At 47.2% G+C, this 15066-nt stretch overlaps 1 protein-coding gene across 1 annotated transcript; it reads left to right on the forward strand.

Annotated features, from left to right (window-relative positions):
• Positions 1 to 6370: 6370 nt before the first annotated feature.
• Positions 6371 to 9331, forward strand: RGS2 (regulator of G protein signaling 2). Its single transcript, XM_069023027.1, has 5 exons — positions 6371 to 6508; positions 6665 to 6766; positions 6865 to 6926; positions 7794 to 7960; positions 8340 to 9331. Exons 1-5 carry the CDS (start codon positions 6399 to 6401, stop codon positions 8532 to 8534), a joined length of 636 nt encoding a protein of 211 aa, XP_068879128.1. The 5' UTR covers positions 6371 to 6398; the 3' UTR covers positions 8535 to 9331.
• The last annotated feature ends 5735 nt before the right edge of the window (positions 9332 to 15066 follow it).

The following is a 15066-nucleotide window of genomic DNA, read 5'->3' on the forward strand; positions in this document are numbered from 1 at the left end:
ATTTCTGTGGAATTTTGCCTAACATGCATTCAAACACAAGAAATGACATTATCATTCTCTGCACATATTTTTATAGGTTTGGACCGCTATTTTCCACATGGAATGATTCACCTAAAGTCAGCAATTAATTGCTCTGCTCTGTAGGCCTGTTTGAATGCTGAACTAATAGAAAAATGTTCTAGAGGAACCATGTACCTGCCTACAGCGCTTGGAGGATGGAGATACTATTTTGCAATAGTTGTCATGAAGGGAATGACTAATCTGTCAAGATATTTGGCTGTGTCTCTCTTCCAGACTGGCCCAAAGACACTCTGGTTATGGCCTGACCTCCTCAGTATACTCTTCAAACAGCCAGGAGGGAATTTCCCTGCTTTGATGAGGACAAACATCACCCTGTCCTTCCCTTCTCTCCCAGCCTTTGCTCTGGGAGTAGTCCAGGGCACCACTGTGAGATTAATTACCTTGTACAGGAAACCTTCATTCTTTTTGAACTCCAGAGAGTTTAACTTACAAATTTTGAAATAGTTTTTGACAGTGTGATGACTAGAAGGGGTGTAAGACCGCCCTTCCTGAGATGTCTCCTGACTTTGATAAGCAGATTTGCTCAGAAAGTGCTTTCTCTCCTCTCCACTACCATGCAGCCTTTTATGCATCTCAAAGACATTCATTACCTTTCTACTCTTCACCAAAAAGCCTATACTGCAACACTGAAGGTGATAAAAAGAAAATATCACTCTAAAATAATTTTAAAGAAATGAAAAAATTTCCTCTGACAAATTTGATATTTTGCCACAGTTTTTATTTTCCACTAAGAAATTCTAATTAAACCTCTGCTAGTTCTACCCAGCATGGAGATCAGGGTGTCCCAAGAAGTGGTTTTGTTTAAACTTTTTTGCCCATCACAAAATAAGAATGACATTTGATCCCCATTTCAAAAGAAGTGCTTGTTTTCACTTACTATTTTCAATTTTTTATTTTAATTTGAACTTTTAAGGTGATGCACAAATAGTTTTACTCCTATGCTCTAATTTTTAATTTTCTTGCTGTTGTGCTTCTGACAGTATTTGCCTGTGGGAGTTGTAAAAGGGTTTGATTCTCTAAGCCACAGAGACTTTCTGAATCAATATCTGACTAACCTCATTCAGGTATTTGCAGAGACTTTCATTAACACGGATTAAATAGCCATCAGAAGGGCTGTGTGCTGACTGTGTTATGCGCAGATAATTTGATAAAGGTGGTGCCCACATCCAGATTTAACAAACATATTTGATTATTTAATGTCCCTCTGCACACCCAGGTTAACAAATACAGGCTTTGAGAGGGGAGGAGCAAAACAGGCTGGAGCTGGAACAGAACATGGAGCCAGTGTTCTGCATCACCTGGCTAACCTCAAACAAGATTAATCATCTCTCTTCACCTGAGATGGTGTAACCCAGCTCGTATCTGCTAAGAAAACTTCATTGTCAAAAATACCCCTCTTCTTGCTAAGCTGTTTGCTTTCTGTATTGACAAAAGGCATAAGGAATATGAGAATGTCCTGTCCTTTAGAATGCAGGCTACATTAACGAGTCTCCTTTCAGCTTGTCTTTACAGAAGGGATAAAGCAGATCTGACACGAGCAGGACAGCCATCCCTGCTTCCCAGGGAACCTGCTGTTCCAATTCCTGCCTGCTGCTGTCCAGGATCCCCTTCAAAACCAACATTTCCAAATGTCCAGGGGCAGAGGAGGAATCACAATTTAGGCTCAAAGCCTAAATTCACATTCTTTTCACAGCATCATTAAACAGAGACGTACACATCCACACAACAGCAATACTGTAAGCAGACATACAGTCCCAGCTGATCCACTTGACAAATTTCAGCTCTATTTTTAGAACTTTTATAAACTAATGTCAGTGTTTATGTAAAACAAGGTGGCTGAGGGCTGGGACTGATGAGTTCTCAGAGAACTCTGTCTAGTTTATACATTACTCAGAGGATTTTGCTGTTAAGTGAAACAAGATCCATTTGTAATGAGATATATTTTATTTTTTATTTAGGAAAGACTGAGCATTTAATTGGTCCCGGTTAGTGTTAATCCATAGTAGAGTTAAATTTAGATCCAGAAATGGCTTCTGGTGATTTGCACATTTTGAGGTTTATGACTGGAAAATTATACAGGAGGAAATACAACAGCCAGCAGGGCCAAAGTCAGAGAATGCAACAACTTGACTTCAGCAATCTTCAAGCAATTAAAAAAACACAAACAAACAAACAAACAAACGAAAAATAAATTTAAAAACCCAACCCAAAACAACCACCAAAAAAAATCCAAAGAAAACAACACCCCCTACTACATGTAATTGAAATTCTAACAGGAACTAGAAAGGCAGAATGCAATGAACGGGATTAGAATTAGACTAAGGGTTTAAGTGAACTTCTTCACTTATTAAGAAAATCAAAAAGAGTGGCAGTTTTAATATTCATAATAATAATATTCATCTAGAAAGTGAATCCCTACCACAGAGCTCGTGCTTGGCTGCTGTTTTGTAGCAATGCACGGCACAAACCTTCGCTGGCACCTGTAGCTGGGCACCTCTGTGTCCCTCTGTACTGATGCAGATCAGTCCCTGCACTTCAGAGAAGACACAGCCTGAAAGAGAGGGAAGAACAGAAGGTCAGGATGCGCTGTGCTTTGGTGATCTCCTGTTCTGATGCTTACATGAATCATCCCATGGACACAGCACAGGACTGTACAGCTGTACGTGCAAGAACAATAAAAATACCTGTCATTTGCAATTTGCATTACAAAGCAAAAAGACTTGGCTCAACATCTTGTTCCTTCTTTTGAATATGGTTTTTCAGTTAGTCATAGCTGAGGGTTCAGTAAGACGTCCCTCAAATAGTTCCCATGCATGATTTGAACTACCATGCAAAAGCATGTTCTATCCTCCTGGCTTTATGAAACTCAGCTATAAACTTTGGACCACTTTTCCTGTGTCCTACAAGTCAAGTAAAAGAAAGAAACAAGGGTTGGCATTTCACAAAATGCAGACACGGATTTAAGTATCATTCAGTGAGAACAACTCACTGGGGACTTCAAAAGATCAGCGTAGCTATTGCGACACAGAACGTAACCGAGATGGAAAAATCCCAATCTTCTCCCCGGGATGTTTACTGCCTGTGTTACAGTCCCCTGTACATCCAGCCATCCCTGGTGCCTGCAGGAATTGTATAAGCAGAAAAAGAACAGAACATTCTCAAGAAAGGCTCTGAAAAGCAAAGTGTGATCTCCAGGGTGAGCGCTTGTGCCATTAAATGTCTGACATCAGATTTTGCTGCAGGCGATGGCAAATTTGTCACCGACTTCAACAGGAAAGTTTGGGCTACAGGCTCCCTCCTCCCACCACTTTCCCTCGGCCTTGCCCCTCGTCAATGAGATTAGTGGGACAGAAATAGATGGAAGCTTTAAGGAGGACGTAAAGGAAAAGCTTGGGCACTATATTTGCGTTTGTCCTCAGCTACCAAGAGCTTCCCTGTTTCCAAAGGGCAGAGGTCAGCACACCCACAGGCAGATCTGCAGTGCTGCTCTGGGCACTGCTTGGAGTCACTCAGCCCCATTCCCAAGGAAAGGAATCACAGCTCAGAGACAATTATTTTCCAGCAGCACTATGCGCTGTGCTGCACTAACACACCTGAACCTGTGCTGCAGTTGCAATCTGGGGCTTTTCTTTAAAACCACAATTTCTAATTTTCCTGAGATTTTCGATGTACTGTTGCAAGAGAGAGTGCAGGACAGGGCTGAGATGCCAAATCGCCTTTGCCCATTCAAACGTATGGTGCCACTGGTGTGAAACAGATTCCCCATCAGAAAGGCAAGCTAACAACCTGAGCCATTTTGCCATCTTGCTTTGAAAAACCAGAAATTGATAAAATGAAGTAATGTTTGGGTTTGGTGCCTTTAAAACTGCTCAGTGAGCCCAAACACTCTTGCAGGCAGTGCAGCCACTCAGGGCCACTTCATGCCCACCGCACCTGGCGAAGCTCTCAAGGGGACAATTTTGCTGGCCCCCTGCCAGCAGCCTCTTCCCTGCCATCCCAGCCCTGACTGAATCCTTGCACAGCATACTGGCAGCATTGTGGGAGCTCAGATGCCTTTTCCTGGTCTTTGAACATAAATGGAAAACACATTTTATGGTGCAGATGTGTAATTGATGTCCTGGAAAAGTGTCCCAACCAGAAAACACACCATGGTGAAGCAAGAAAGTATTTTGTAGTGTCTCTTTTACTGGAAAACACAGCTTTAAAAGTATAATAAATATATAACCCAAAATATATCTAATGCAGCCGATAAAATTCAACTTTAATCTAAATAGTTTTTAAACCAAATGTTACAACAAGAATGTTTTATAAGGTCATCTAACCTCACACTTCCATATTCAGCTTAATTTTTTACCCGCTTTTTTTCCACTCGTGGAAGATGTTACACATATTATAACTGCCTTCCTTAACTGGCACTTCCATTTTATGGGTTTCTGAAAGAAGCAATTAAAAAGTTTGAAATAGAAAGTATCAGATAAATACATGATTCATACTGCAATTTTCCATATGCTGGCTACGGGCAACTTTACAACTTGGCAGATGCTGGGAATATCCCAGCTCTACCCTTGCAAGCCTCCTCTAGGATCACCAAGAAAACATTTTGTCAGGCTTCAAACATCTGCAGGATCTCTGGTGTGCTACAGGTAAGCTCCCAAAATGTAATTGCTTAAGCAAACCTTCCTGTAGCTTGCTAGACTCTGAAGTTTTCCACTTGCCAATAGCTGGCACATTTTCCCCCATTCATCTTTGAGAACCAGGTGAAAGAAACTCGACACCAGCATCCAAACTGGGGAAATCTGCAAGTCGGGTGGCAGGTGGGAACGTGCTGTTCTCCTTTGCAGATCATTTGATCCTTTGCAGAGGCTCCAGCGTGGGGAAGGCCCAGGGCTGAGTTTCCCTGTGTTTTTCAAGGCTGCCTGTGCCAGGCTCGCACGTGCAGGCAGTGTTCCCGAGTGTCACAGGCTGTCCCGCAGCCCTGACGAGCTCACAGCTGCACGGCTCGCCTGGCCCTGGCACTCCAGTGACAATGGAAGCACTGGAAGGCAGTCAGCACACACCCATCCATCATCCAGGCCCCGCCTGCCCCGCTCTTCGCTTTGGCAACTTCACCCCACAAAGTTTCTGGAACGGAGGCTTTTACAGCACTTAGAGCCTTACTCTTTCCATTCTTTCTCCTGTGGTAAGCACCCTCACAATAATTGCCCTTTAGAAAATGTACATACCATATACAGGATTAAGAGCTACCTGTTGCAAAAATCATTTAAAGCTGCTTGGTAAAATTTATGGGATGGAACTTTATTTTCCTATCAGATCATCAATATATACTGCAAAGTACAACCAGCAGCACTGAAAAGTCGTTTAAATGCTGTCACAAATTAAATGGCATTCCTTTTCTGCAGACATGTCATTTAAAGGAAAATGCTTTTGTGCAGCTTGTGAGCATTCAGCTAGCAGAGGTTGTAAGGCTACAGCGATTACCTAAAAGGACCAGACATTTATGCTACGTGATTGTGTTGAAGTCAGCTGGTGCTTTTGGGAGTCAGTCTCTCTGAACACTGCTTTTTGTGGCAGGAAAGAAAGGCTCTAGGGTACTATGGAGAGGAAGACACATACACAGAAAAGAGCAGAAAAGCAGAGAAAGGTTAAAGAGAAACTCACATGGTTCCTAAATCCAAATTCTTTGGACATGATACCCTCCAGCTGGACACTGCTGAGAAGGACCACATGGCCTTTTCAACAAGCTGAGGGCTCGAGAAAGGCAGTGAAACTTCAGCTTCCAGTGCTAGGGGTAATTTACACAATTCACTGGTAGGTGGCAACACTGCACAGAGCTAAACCCTGTGCAGGCACGGGGTGGAAGGGATCCACAGCCAGGATTAGCAGAGGGGCCACACCAAAAGCACCGTACGCTCAAACTTAGGGTTACTTCATTTTTTTGAAGAAATACGGCTAAGTCCTTCCTCTTTCGCGTACTGGCCACACTCAAAAATCTGAATAACCTTAATACAAACACCTCCAGAAGAGTGGGGTATGTTTCTGGCTGACGGAAAGGACAGCCAGCCCTTTGCCGGTGTGACACGCCAATAGATTTCCAAGAAGGAGGTGGGGGGGCGGGGGGGGGGGGGTGCGCGAAATAAGCAAAAACAAAATAAAGGGGAAAAAGAGACGTGGTGCGGAGGAGAGGCACATTTTGCTATACTGGGAAGACAGGCGGGCATGCCTGGCTCGGTGCCGCCCGCAGCCCAGCCCAGCCCATCGCGGCCCCGCCCGCCCGCAGGGCCATAAGAGCGGGCGCGGCGCGGCGCGGCGGGGCCGGGATGCAGAGCGCGGTGGTGCTGCTGGCGCTGCGGCACGGCGGGCGCATGGAGCGGGGCCGCCGCCGCAGCGAGCCGGAGGAGGCCGACAAGGGCAGGATGAAGAGAACGATGTGAGTCCCCCCGCCCGCAGGGAGGGGAAGCGAGTTCCTTGCCTTCAGGGGCTGTGCGTGACTCCTGCTGCAGGAGCCGCCTCAGGGAAAGCGCTGCTGTCTAAAGCTCTGCGAGTTGTCATTTTTAACGAGCATCTCCCTTCTTCTTCCCTCCAGCATTAAAGATTGGAAAACAAGACTGAGCTACTTCCTGCAGAACTCTGCCAATTCTAATAAAAGGAAATCTAAGAAGGCAGGGAAACACCGCAACTACTTCAGGTAAGTTGTGAGAAGGATTTGTTTAAGTAACTCAAGTGTTCTACAGAGGCAGTAAAGCTTGAACAGTGTGGTCTGATGTTCTCCCTCTCTTTCTGCAGACCTTCCCCTGAAGAAGCCCAGCTGTGGTCAGAAGCCTTTGATGAGCTTCTTGCTAACAAATGTAAGTTTTTCTTCTAAAAGTAACGTTTGGGAGCAAAGGGATGGAGAGGTTTATATGTCTGTAAGAGTTTGCTTCCTTCTGTCTCAGTGTTGTAGCTCTCATGTAAAGAGCTTTGATTCTGGTCTTGCAAGTTAAATGTTTTTAACATTTTAAAGCCAAAATACATAGAAGTGGGTTTTTTTAATTGTAAAATAATAGTAACAAAAAGAATACCTCATTGTAGTAGGTTTTTCTTTTTCTTGAAACCACTGTAGCTAAAATCATACCTATCAGCTTAGCTTTGCCAAATGGGAAAAGAGCATTTTTTTCCCTGAGCTTGTATAACCAAGGCAAACACTTTTCCATAACGTGGGAAGGATTCTGCAACACAGGTTCAGTGAGCTTGGGGTTTTACTGTAGCTCTACAAGAAGCAGCATTCAGCAGCAAAGCAAAAAGACTTAAGAAATAATACTACTATTTGCTCTTTGAGCTTGAGTCATCCTTTCCATTGAAAGAATATTCCAGAGTACTGTAGCAGTCATATTTACTGCAGTGTAAAGGTTAACAGAGGAGACCTTATCTCGAGAGAAGTGGTTTTTTTTAATGTATTCTCAGGCATCACAGGAGGAAACATATCAACTAGAAATGGTTTCATTTTTTTGTGTTTGCCTAAGAAATGGCAAACTCAAAGTAAAACCTGCCAAGCTTTAATGTTGAAGTGTTAATTTGTTCGCAAACATATATTATGGAATTTTTTTATTGCCATGATACCACTGAAAATAACAGACCTAGAGCAAAACATTTTGGTAGAAACTGATGTGACCAATAGGTAAAATCAAGATTCCTGAAATAGTTAATTGATGGTGAGTATTTTTTTCTTTCCTTAGATGGTCTTGCTGCTTTCCGAGCTTTTTTGAAGTCTGAGTTTTGTGAAGAGAACATCGAGTTCTGGTTGGCTTGTGAGGACTTCAAGAAAACGAAGTCACCCCAGAAGCTGACATCAAAAGCAAAGAAAATCTACAATGACTTCATTGAAAAGGAGGCTCCCAAAGAGGTAAAGAAAACCTGGTTAAACATAAATGCTCTGTTCTGTGAATTCTTACAGCCGTTATTTCTTTGAACTCAGGATACAGATATCAAACTGCATTGTTACATACCTCACTGCTAATGTCTGGGTCTGAGTGCAGCTGCCTTTTCACTGAGGTGGAAAATGGCACAAGCAGAGTTGCAGAGAATTTCCATTTTAACAGAAAAGACACATCTGAACTAGTTTTGGCTTTGTGCAAAAGAAGAATTTTCTTTTTTAAATTCTCCATTAATTTGACCCTGCAGTAATAGGATCTTGCCTTTTTCACCCCTTCAGAAGTTGTACTGTGTATTACACTTAGTTGAATTCCGTTCTCAGTAGTAATGTCCCTCTTTGTGTATTTCAGATAAACATAGACTTCCAGACCAAGAACATGATCGCACAGAACATTCAGGACGCCACCCATACCTGCTTCAGTGCGGCGCAGAAGAGAGTTTACAGCTTAATGGAGAATAACTCCTACCCACGCTTTTTGGAATCGGAGTTCTACCAGGAACTGTGCAAGAAGACACCCATCAGCAGAGCAGCCCAGGGCACATGAGCGATGGAGAGGAGGGAGAAGCAGCCTCTGGGCTGGTGAGGAAGCCAAGCCACAGCTCATGAGCAGCATCCTGACCCAAAAGGCTGAGGCACTGAGCACTCAGTCTGTTTGCCATGGTGCAAGGACAAATCCTGACTTTGATGCAGAGCTGATGGCCCAGAGTGGTGCTGTTGGAGGGTGTTCAGGGGAGATGGCAGAAGTGTGCCAGCCACTGCTGGCACTGCCCTTCTCTGCCAGTGCTGCAGTGAGAGCTGGCTGTGCGTTAGACCAAAGTGTGCTGTGCAGGAGCCCTTCTGTCACAGCCCAGGAGCGATGCGGCAGGTCCGGACAGAGCTTCCTTCTTGTGAACAGAAGCTGCTCTCTGCACTGGGGCAGTGCTGGGAACTTGAGTAATTGGTTGCCTATTTATTTTTCCTAAACATCCCCCAGCGTTGCTGTTGTTGGTGGCTCGGTGTGCTCACACCGGTTCTGTTACTGCCTCGAGCTGCCAAGGGCTGTGCTGGGTTTCTGTGCAACCTCCTCACAGTAACAGCCCTGTGAGGGGAGGAAGGGATGTAATAACTCAGTTCCCAGAGGAACAGGTTCTGCAGCTAAAGTATGCAGGGCTGGGTTGTGTCAGCAGGGCTGTGTGGGGCCAGACTGAGGGCAGAACTTGGCCAAGGCGAACAGGAGCTGTATAGTATTATATTTATATGTGGATTATGATTGTGTTCAATGCTGCAATGTCATAATTCTGTCTTGAAGACAGTAAGCTTCAGTGAAGTTTTATTGTTTTTAATAAACTATTTTGATACAAAGCTTCTTTTGTTGCCTAAATTGTGTTGCACACACAGATACTCTGGCATCCAGTGTCAGACAGTGTGTATAGGGAGTGTGGGTCCTGGGTGAGATCTTAATGGGGCTAATTTTAAAGCAGTTAGTTCTTAATCTATGAGCTGAGTTTTTGTTTGGGTTTTATCAACAGAACAAAAACCTTCAGAGCTTGAAAGCTTAACAGGGAGACATGTTCAACCACATCCTCTGTCCCAACATGTCTGTGAAGACAATCTCTAAGACATGCAAGGCACACATACAGGTACACATGCTGACAGATCAAACAGAGCAGCAGTGCTGCTGCAGGGCACAGGATGCCATTGGGAATACAGGTACCCACAGTACTGCACTTGTTCCTGCCCAAGACTTCTGCTTCAGAAAGGATTTAGGAGGACTTTAGTATCACAAAACCTAAAGCGCATAGTCAGGAGAGGCAATAGTACAATACAGGCACTTGACTCTCAGCTAGGTGATAGTTGCTTGTGGGAAAGTTACTGCTCATACTGCTCATTATTCCATGTATTATTTTTTCCCCAAACCAGTCCCTAGTTAGCTTTGTGTCGTCTGCACTTCAGGTCTGTTCAGGGAGTGGCTCTAGGTATTTTGACTTCAATGCTTGTTTCACAGTTTTCATTGCTTAGTTCACATGTGTCCACAGTAGTCACTTCTATAACACTCCACTTTTCCAAGCATTAAGAAAATTCTAACTACGGGATTTTCCACTTCAATTACACATCCAAAAGTTGTTCAAAAGCAACTCCTTCAGGTCTGTATATACACATTGCAAGAGAGGAGCCTATAAGAAAGATGGAGAGGGACTTCTCACAAGAGCAAGGAGTTGACACAAAAAAGGGGAATGGATTCAAACTGAAAGTAGGTTAGATTAGGTATTAGAAGGAAGTCCTTTGCTGTGAGGGTGGTGAGGCCCTGGACCAGGTAGCCCAGAGAAACTGTGGATGCTACCCCTGGAAGTGCCCAAGGCCAGGCTGGACAGAGCTTTGAGCAATCCTGGTCTAGTGGAAGGTTCCCTGCCCGTGGTAGGGGGGTGTTGGGGTTTCAGTTTAGTCCTAGTTTTTTTCTGTTAAAGGAATTTTTTCCCATAGCATGTTGCTAGGAGATAAATGGCCATACTTGAGAGGAGATAGCCATACTTAAGAAAGACAAAAGGGCCCGGCCAGGCTTTTGTTCTCACCTGGCGGGCAGTTCAGTTCGCTCTCAGCGTCTGGAGAGAGAAGCCGCGGAGAGAAGAGCTGCTGGTTCCCGTTTTCGGCGTCTTTCCTTTCTGCTGGGAACAACACCGGGGATCCCAAAGCTGCTTTTCCCTGCCCTGCTGGAGGCTGGGCTGTGGCCGCCCGCCCCGCTGCTGCTTCGAGCCTTCGCTACGCTGTAGCCGTGCTTACCCTGCCTGCCTGGAGCCCCGGGGGGTTCCCCTTTTGGATACATCTCGTCTGCCACCCGGGATTTGTGTTTGTACCTGCCGCTCCAGCCTACCAGTCCAGCCTGCTGTTTCCGAGAACCCGGGACCAGCTGCCCACCGGTTTGTGAAGCTCCTTTGTTCCACCCTTCCCCGGGATCCCAGGGCATCAGAGCAGCCGCGTGCTTCCCGAGCTCGCTCCGGAGCGCCCCCTGCAGCCGCGGGGGAACCATCGCACCTGCCCTGCTCACCGGGAGCCGCCAGCGATCCCTGCCGGCTGCGAGCGGAACTGCACCCGAGGGGAAATAGCCTGACAGCCGAGAAGGCCGGGACTGGGTTTGTGTTTGCTGTTACTGTCATAGTTGTTGTTGTTTTGTTTGACTAGTTATATATATATATATATATATATATAGTAAAGAACTGTTATTCCTATTTTCCCACATCTCTGCCTAAAGACCCTTGATTTCAAAATTATAATAACTCAGAGGGAAAGGGGTTACATCTGCCACTCCAAGGGAGGCTTCTGCCTTCCTTAGCAGACACCTGTCTTTCAAACCGAGACAGATCTTGGCGCCCAACGTGGGGCCTGAGGGCATTAAGAGAGAGAGGTGAAAAAGGAATAACAGTTCCTGAATAACTGAAGTTTGTGTGTTGGATATAGGAACCTTGGTAGGCAGCACTATGTGGTCTACTTTGCCCTGGTTCGGGTGGCATGTGGCCGTGGCTATATTCTTCCCCTTTGCAGCTCCCTACTTGAATATGGGTCCTCTCACTAAGGCTACCATTGCTGTTATCCAGCTTGTGCTATGGGTCGAGAAGGTGAGGAATTCATGGGTTTTTAACTTCCTCCGGAATGTGGGCACGTGGATAAACGGCTATCACACACTGAGCTCATGTTTTTGGGGTTATGTTAACAATGGTACCTTCTGTGAGGAAATGACACCAGGGGAAGTTTTCCCCCAACCCCTCAACCAGTTATTTGGACCCACCCCATCAATTTTTGAAGGGTTTAGATTCCCTCTGAATACTAACCACCTGCTGCTGGTAGGCCTACTCTATTTAGCATTCAAGGATAAGTTGAGATTGGCTTGGATAACTACCCAGACACCAGCCCCAGAGACTAGAGATCCTGCCCCGGAGCCTGACCCTGCCCCAGAACCTGACATGGCCCCAGAGAGTAGAGTTCCTACCCCAGAGCCTGATCCTGCCCCGGAACCTGACACAGCCCCAGACACTAGAGATCCTACCCCAGAGCCTGATTCAGCCCCAGAGCCTGACACAGCCCCAGACACTAGAGACCCTGCCCCACAGCCTGATACCGCCCAACAGCCCACCTCAGAAATGGACTACCCGAAATGGGTGGGGGTACTGGCGAAAGGGATGCCGGAGATGTGCCAGGAGATGGGCCAGGTGCGCAAGGAGATATGCCAGGAGATGGGCCAGGTGCGCCAGGAGATGGGCCAGGTGCACCAGGGGATATGCCAATTGCTAAGGGAATACACCTCCTCAGCTAGTGAAAAAACCTCTCCCTGCCCCAAAGAGGGTGAGTCCGATGGTGCAGCAGTGGAACCCACAGATGTTACAACCGCCCAGGTTTCAGCTGAACCCCAAGGACAAGTACAGCCAGCAGCAGTCGCCCCTGTGCAGAGGAGGAAGTGTAAGACCAAATCAGTACGACCAGTTAATGATGATGGGGAACCAGGGCCCTCACAACCAGCAGGGGAGCCAGAGCCAGAAATCATCATTGAGTCCCTGTCGTACGACAGTCTCCGTGGTATGCGAGACGACATTGTGCGAAGGGGGCGTGAGCCTTATACCACCTGGCTGCTTCGGGTTTGGGACCTCATGGGCACAAGTGTGCAATTGGATAGTGGTGAGGCAAGGTATCTGGGATCGTTGACCCAGGACCCAGGTGTGAACCAGGTATTTGTGAGGGAGCCAGGACCCCTTTCTCTCTGGGACCGGCTCTTAATGAGTGTGAGAGAAAGGTTCATTCACAAAGAGAGAATGCAGGAGTACCATCATAGAATGCAGTGGAAGACACTTGAGGAAGGGATCCAACAGCTAAGAGAGGTGGCAGTATTAGAGGTACTCTTTGGGAGGGATGGACAGCACGGTAATGACCCCGATAAGGTCAGGTGCACAGGACAGATGATGTGGAACCTGGCAAGACTAGGGCCATCGCAATACACCACCTTCATTGCAACCATTGATGCTGACAATAACCGAGAAACAGTGGGCTCTGTTGCCAACAAGCTCAGGAATTATGACAGTATGGTCAATGGTCCACTGAAAACTCATGTCTCTGCTGTGGTCCAGGACCTCAAAGAGGAGATAAAGGAGATAAGGGAGGAGATGAGGAAGGTCAGTGTGGCACCAGTGCGAGTCACAGGCCCCCAGGTCAGAGCCCGTCGTCCCCCTGCTAGAGAGAGAGGGTACACCCCACGAGCTGAGCTGTGGTTTTTCCTGTGTGAGCATGGGGAAGACATGAGAAGGTGGGATGGGAAACCTACCTCTGTCCTGGCAGCGCGGGTGCGTGAACTCAAGGAGGGAGGCACTAACCGAGGGGGTTCCGCTAAGGTGAAAGTAGCCTCAGCCTCCCGTGACCGAGCTGCCAGGTATTACAGACAGGAGGATGATATGTCAGATCCCCTCGAAGGTACCTCTAGTATGTATGCCCAGGGAAAGAATGATAACCAGGGCTAGAGGGGCCCTGCCTCTAGCCAGGAAGAGGCACGGGAGAACCGGGTTTTCTGGACGGTGTGGATCCGATGGCCTGGCACATCAGAGCCACAAAAATATGATGCATTGGTTGATACTGGGGCACAGTGTACTTTAATGCCATCGGGACATGTGGGGGCAGAACCTGTATCCATTGCTGGGGTGACCGGGGGATCACAGCAGTTGACCCTTTTGGAAGCTGAGGTGAGCCTGACTGGGAAGGAGTGGCAAAAGCATCCGATTGTGACCGGCCCAGAGGCCCCGTGTATTCTGGGCATAGACTTCCTCCGGAATGGCTATTACAAAGACCCAAAGGGACTCAGGTGGGCGTTTGGGATTGCTGCTGTGGAGGCAGAGGGCATTAGGCAGTTGAACACCCTGTCCGGACTGTCTGAGAATCCTTCTGCAGTTGGGCTCCTGAAAGTGGAAGAGCAACGAGTGCCAATTGCCACCTCGACAGTGCACCGCCGGCAGTATCGGACGAATCGAGATGCTGTGATCCCCATCCACAAGATGATTCGTGAGCTGGAGAGCCAAGGGGTGGTCAGCAAGACCCACTCACCCTTCAACAGCCCCATTTGGCCTGTGCGCAAATCTGAAGGAGAATGGAGATTGACTGTGGACTATCGTGCCTTGAATGAAGTGACTCCACCGCTGAGCGCTGCTGTGCCCGACATGTTGGAGCTCCAGTATGAGCTGGAGTCCAAAGCAGCAAAGTGGTATGCCACTATTGACATTGCCAATGCATTTTTCTCCATTCCTCTGGCAGCAGAGTGCAGGCCTCAGTTTGCTTTCACCTGGAGGGGTGTGCAGTACACCTGGAACCGACTGCCCCAGGGGTGGAAGCACAGTCCCACCATCTGCCATGGACTGATCCAGGCTGCACTGGAAAAGGGTGAGGCCCCAGAACATCTGCAGTACATTGATGACATCATTGTGTGGGGGAACACCGCAACAGAAGTGTTTGAGAAAGGAGAGAGAATAATCCAAATTCTCCTAAAAGCTGGTTTCGCCATCAAGAAGAGCAAAGTCAAGGGGCCTGCCCGAGAGATCCAGTTCCTGGGAGTGAAGTGGCAAGATGGACGGCGTCAGATTCCCACTGAGGTCATCAATAAGATCACTGCGATGTCTCCACCAACCAACAAGAAGGAAACACAAGCTTTCCTAGGCGCCATAGGTTTCTGGAGGATGCACATTCCCGAGTACAGCCAGATTGTGAGTCCTCTTTACCTGGTTACCCGCAAGAAGAACGATTTCCACTGGGGCCCTGAACAGCAGCAAGCCTTTGCCCAGATCAAGCAGGAAATCGCTCACGCCGTAGCCCTTGGCCCAGTCAGGACAGGACCAGAGGTGAAGAACGTGCTCTACTCTGCAGCCGGGAACAATGGTCTGTCCTGGAGCCTCTGGCAGAAGGTGCCTGGTGAGACTCGTGGCCGACCGCTGGGATTCTGGAGCCGAAGCTACAGAGGGTCCGAAGCCAACTACACTCCCACAGAGAAAGAAATCTTGGCAGCCTATGAAGGAGTCCAAGCTGCCTCAGAGGTAATTGGAACTGAGGCACAACTCCTCCTGGCACCCCGACTA

Source organism: Aphelocoma coerulescens, chromosome 8, assembly GCF_041296385.1.
Source record: "Aphelocoma coerulescens isolate FSJ_1873_10779 chromosome 8, UR_Acoe_1.0, whole genome shotgun sequence".
NCBI classification, from domain to species: domain Eukaryota; kingdom Metazoa; phylum Chordata; class Aves; order Passeriformes; family Corvidae; genus Aphelocoma; species Aphelocoma coerulescens.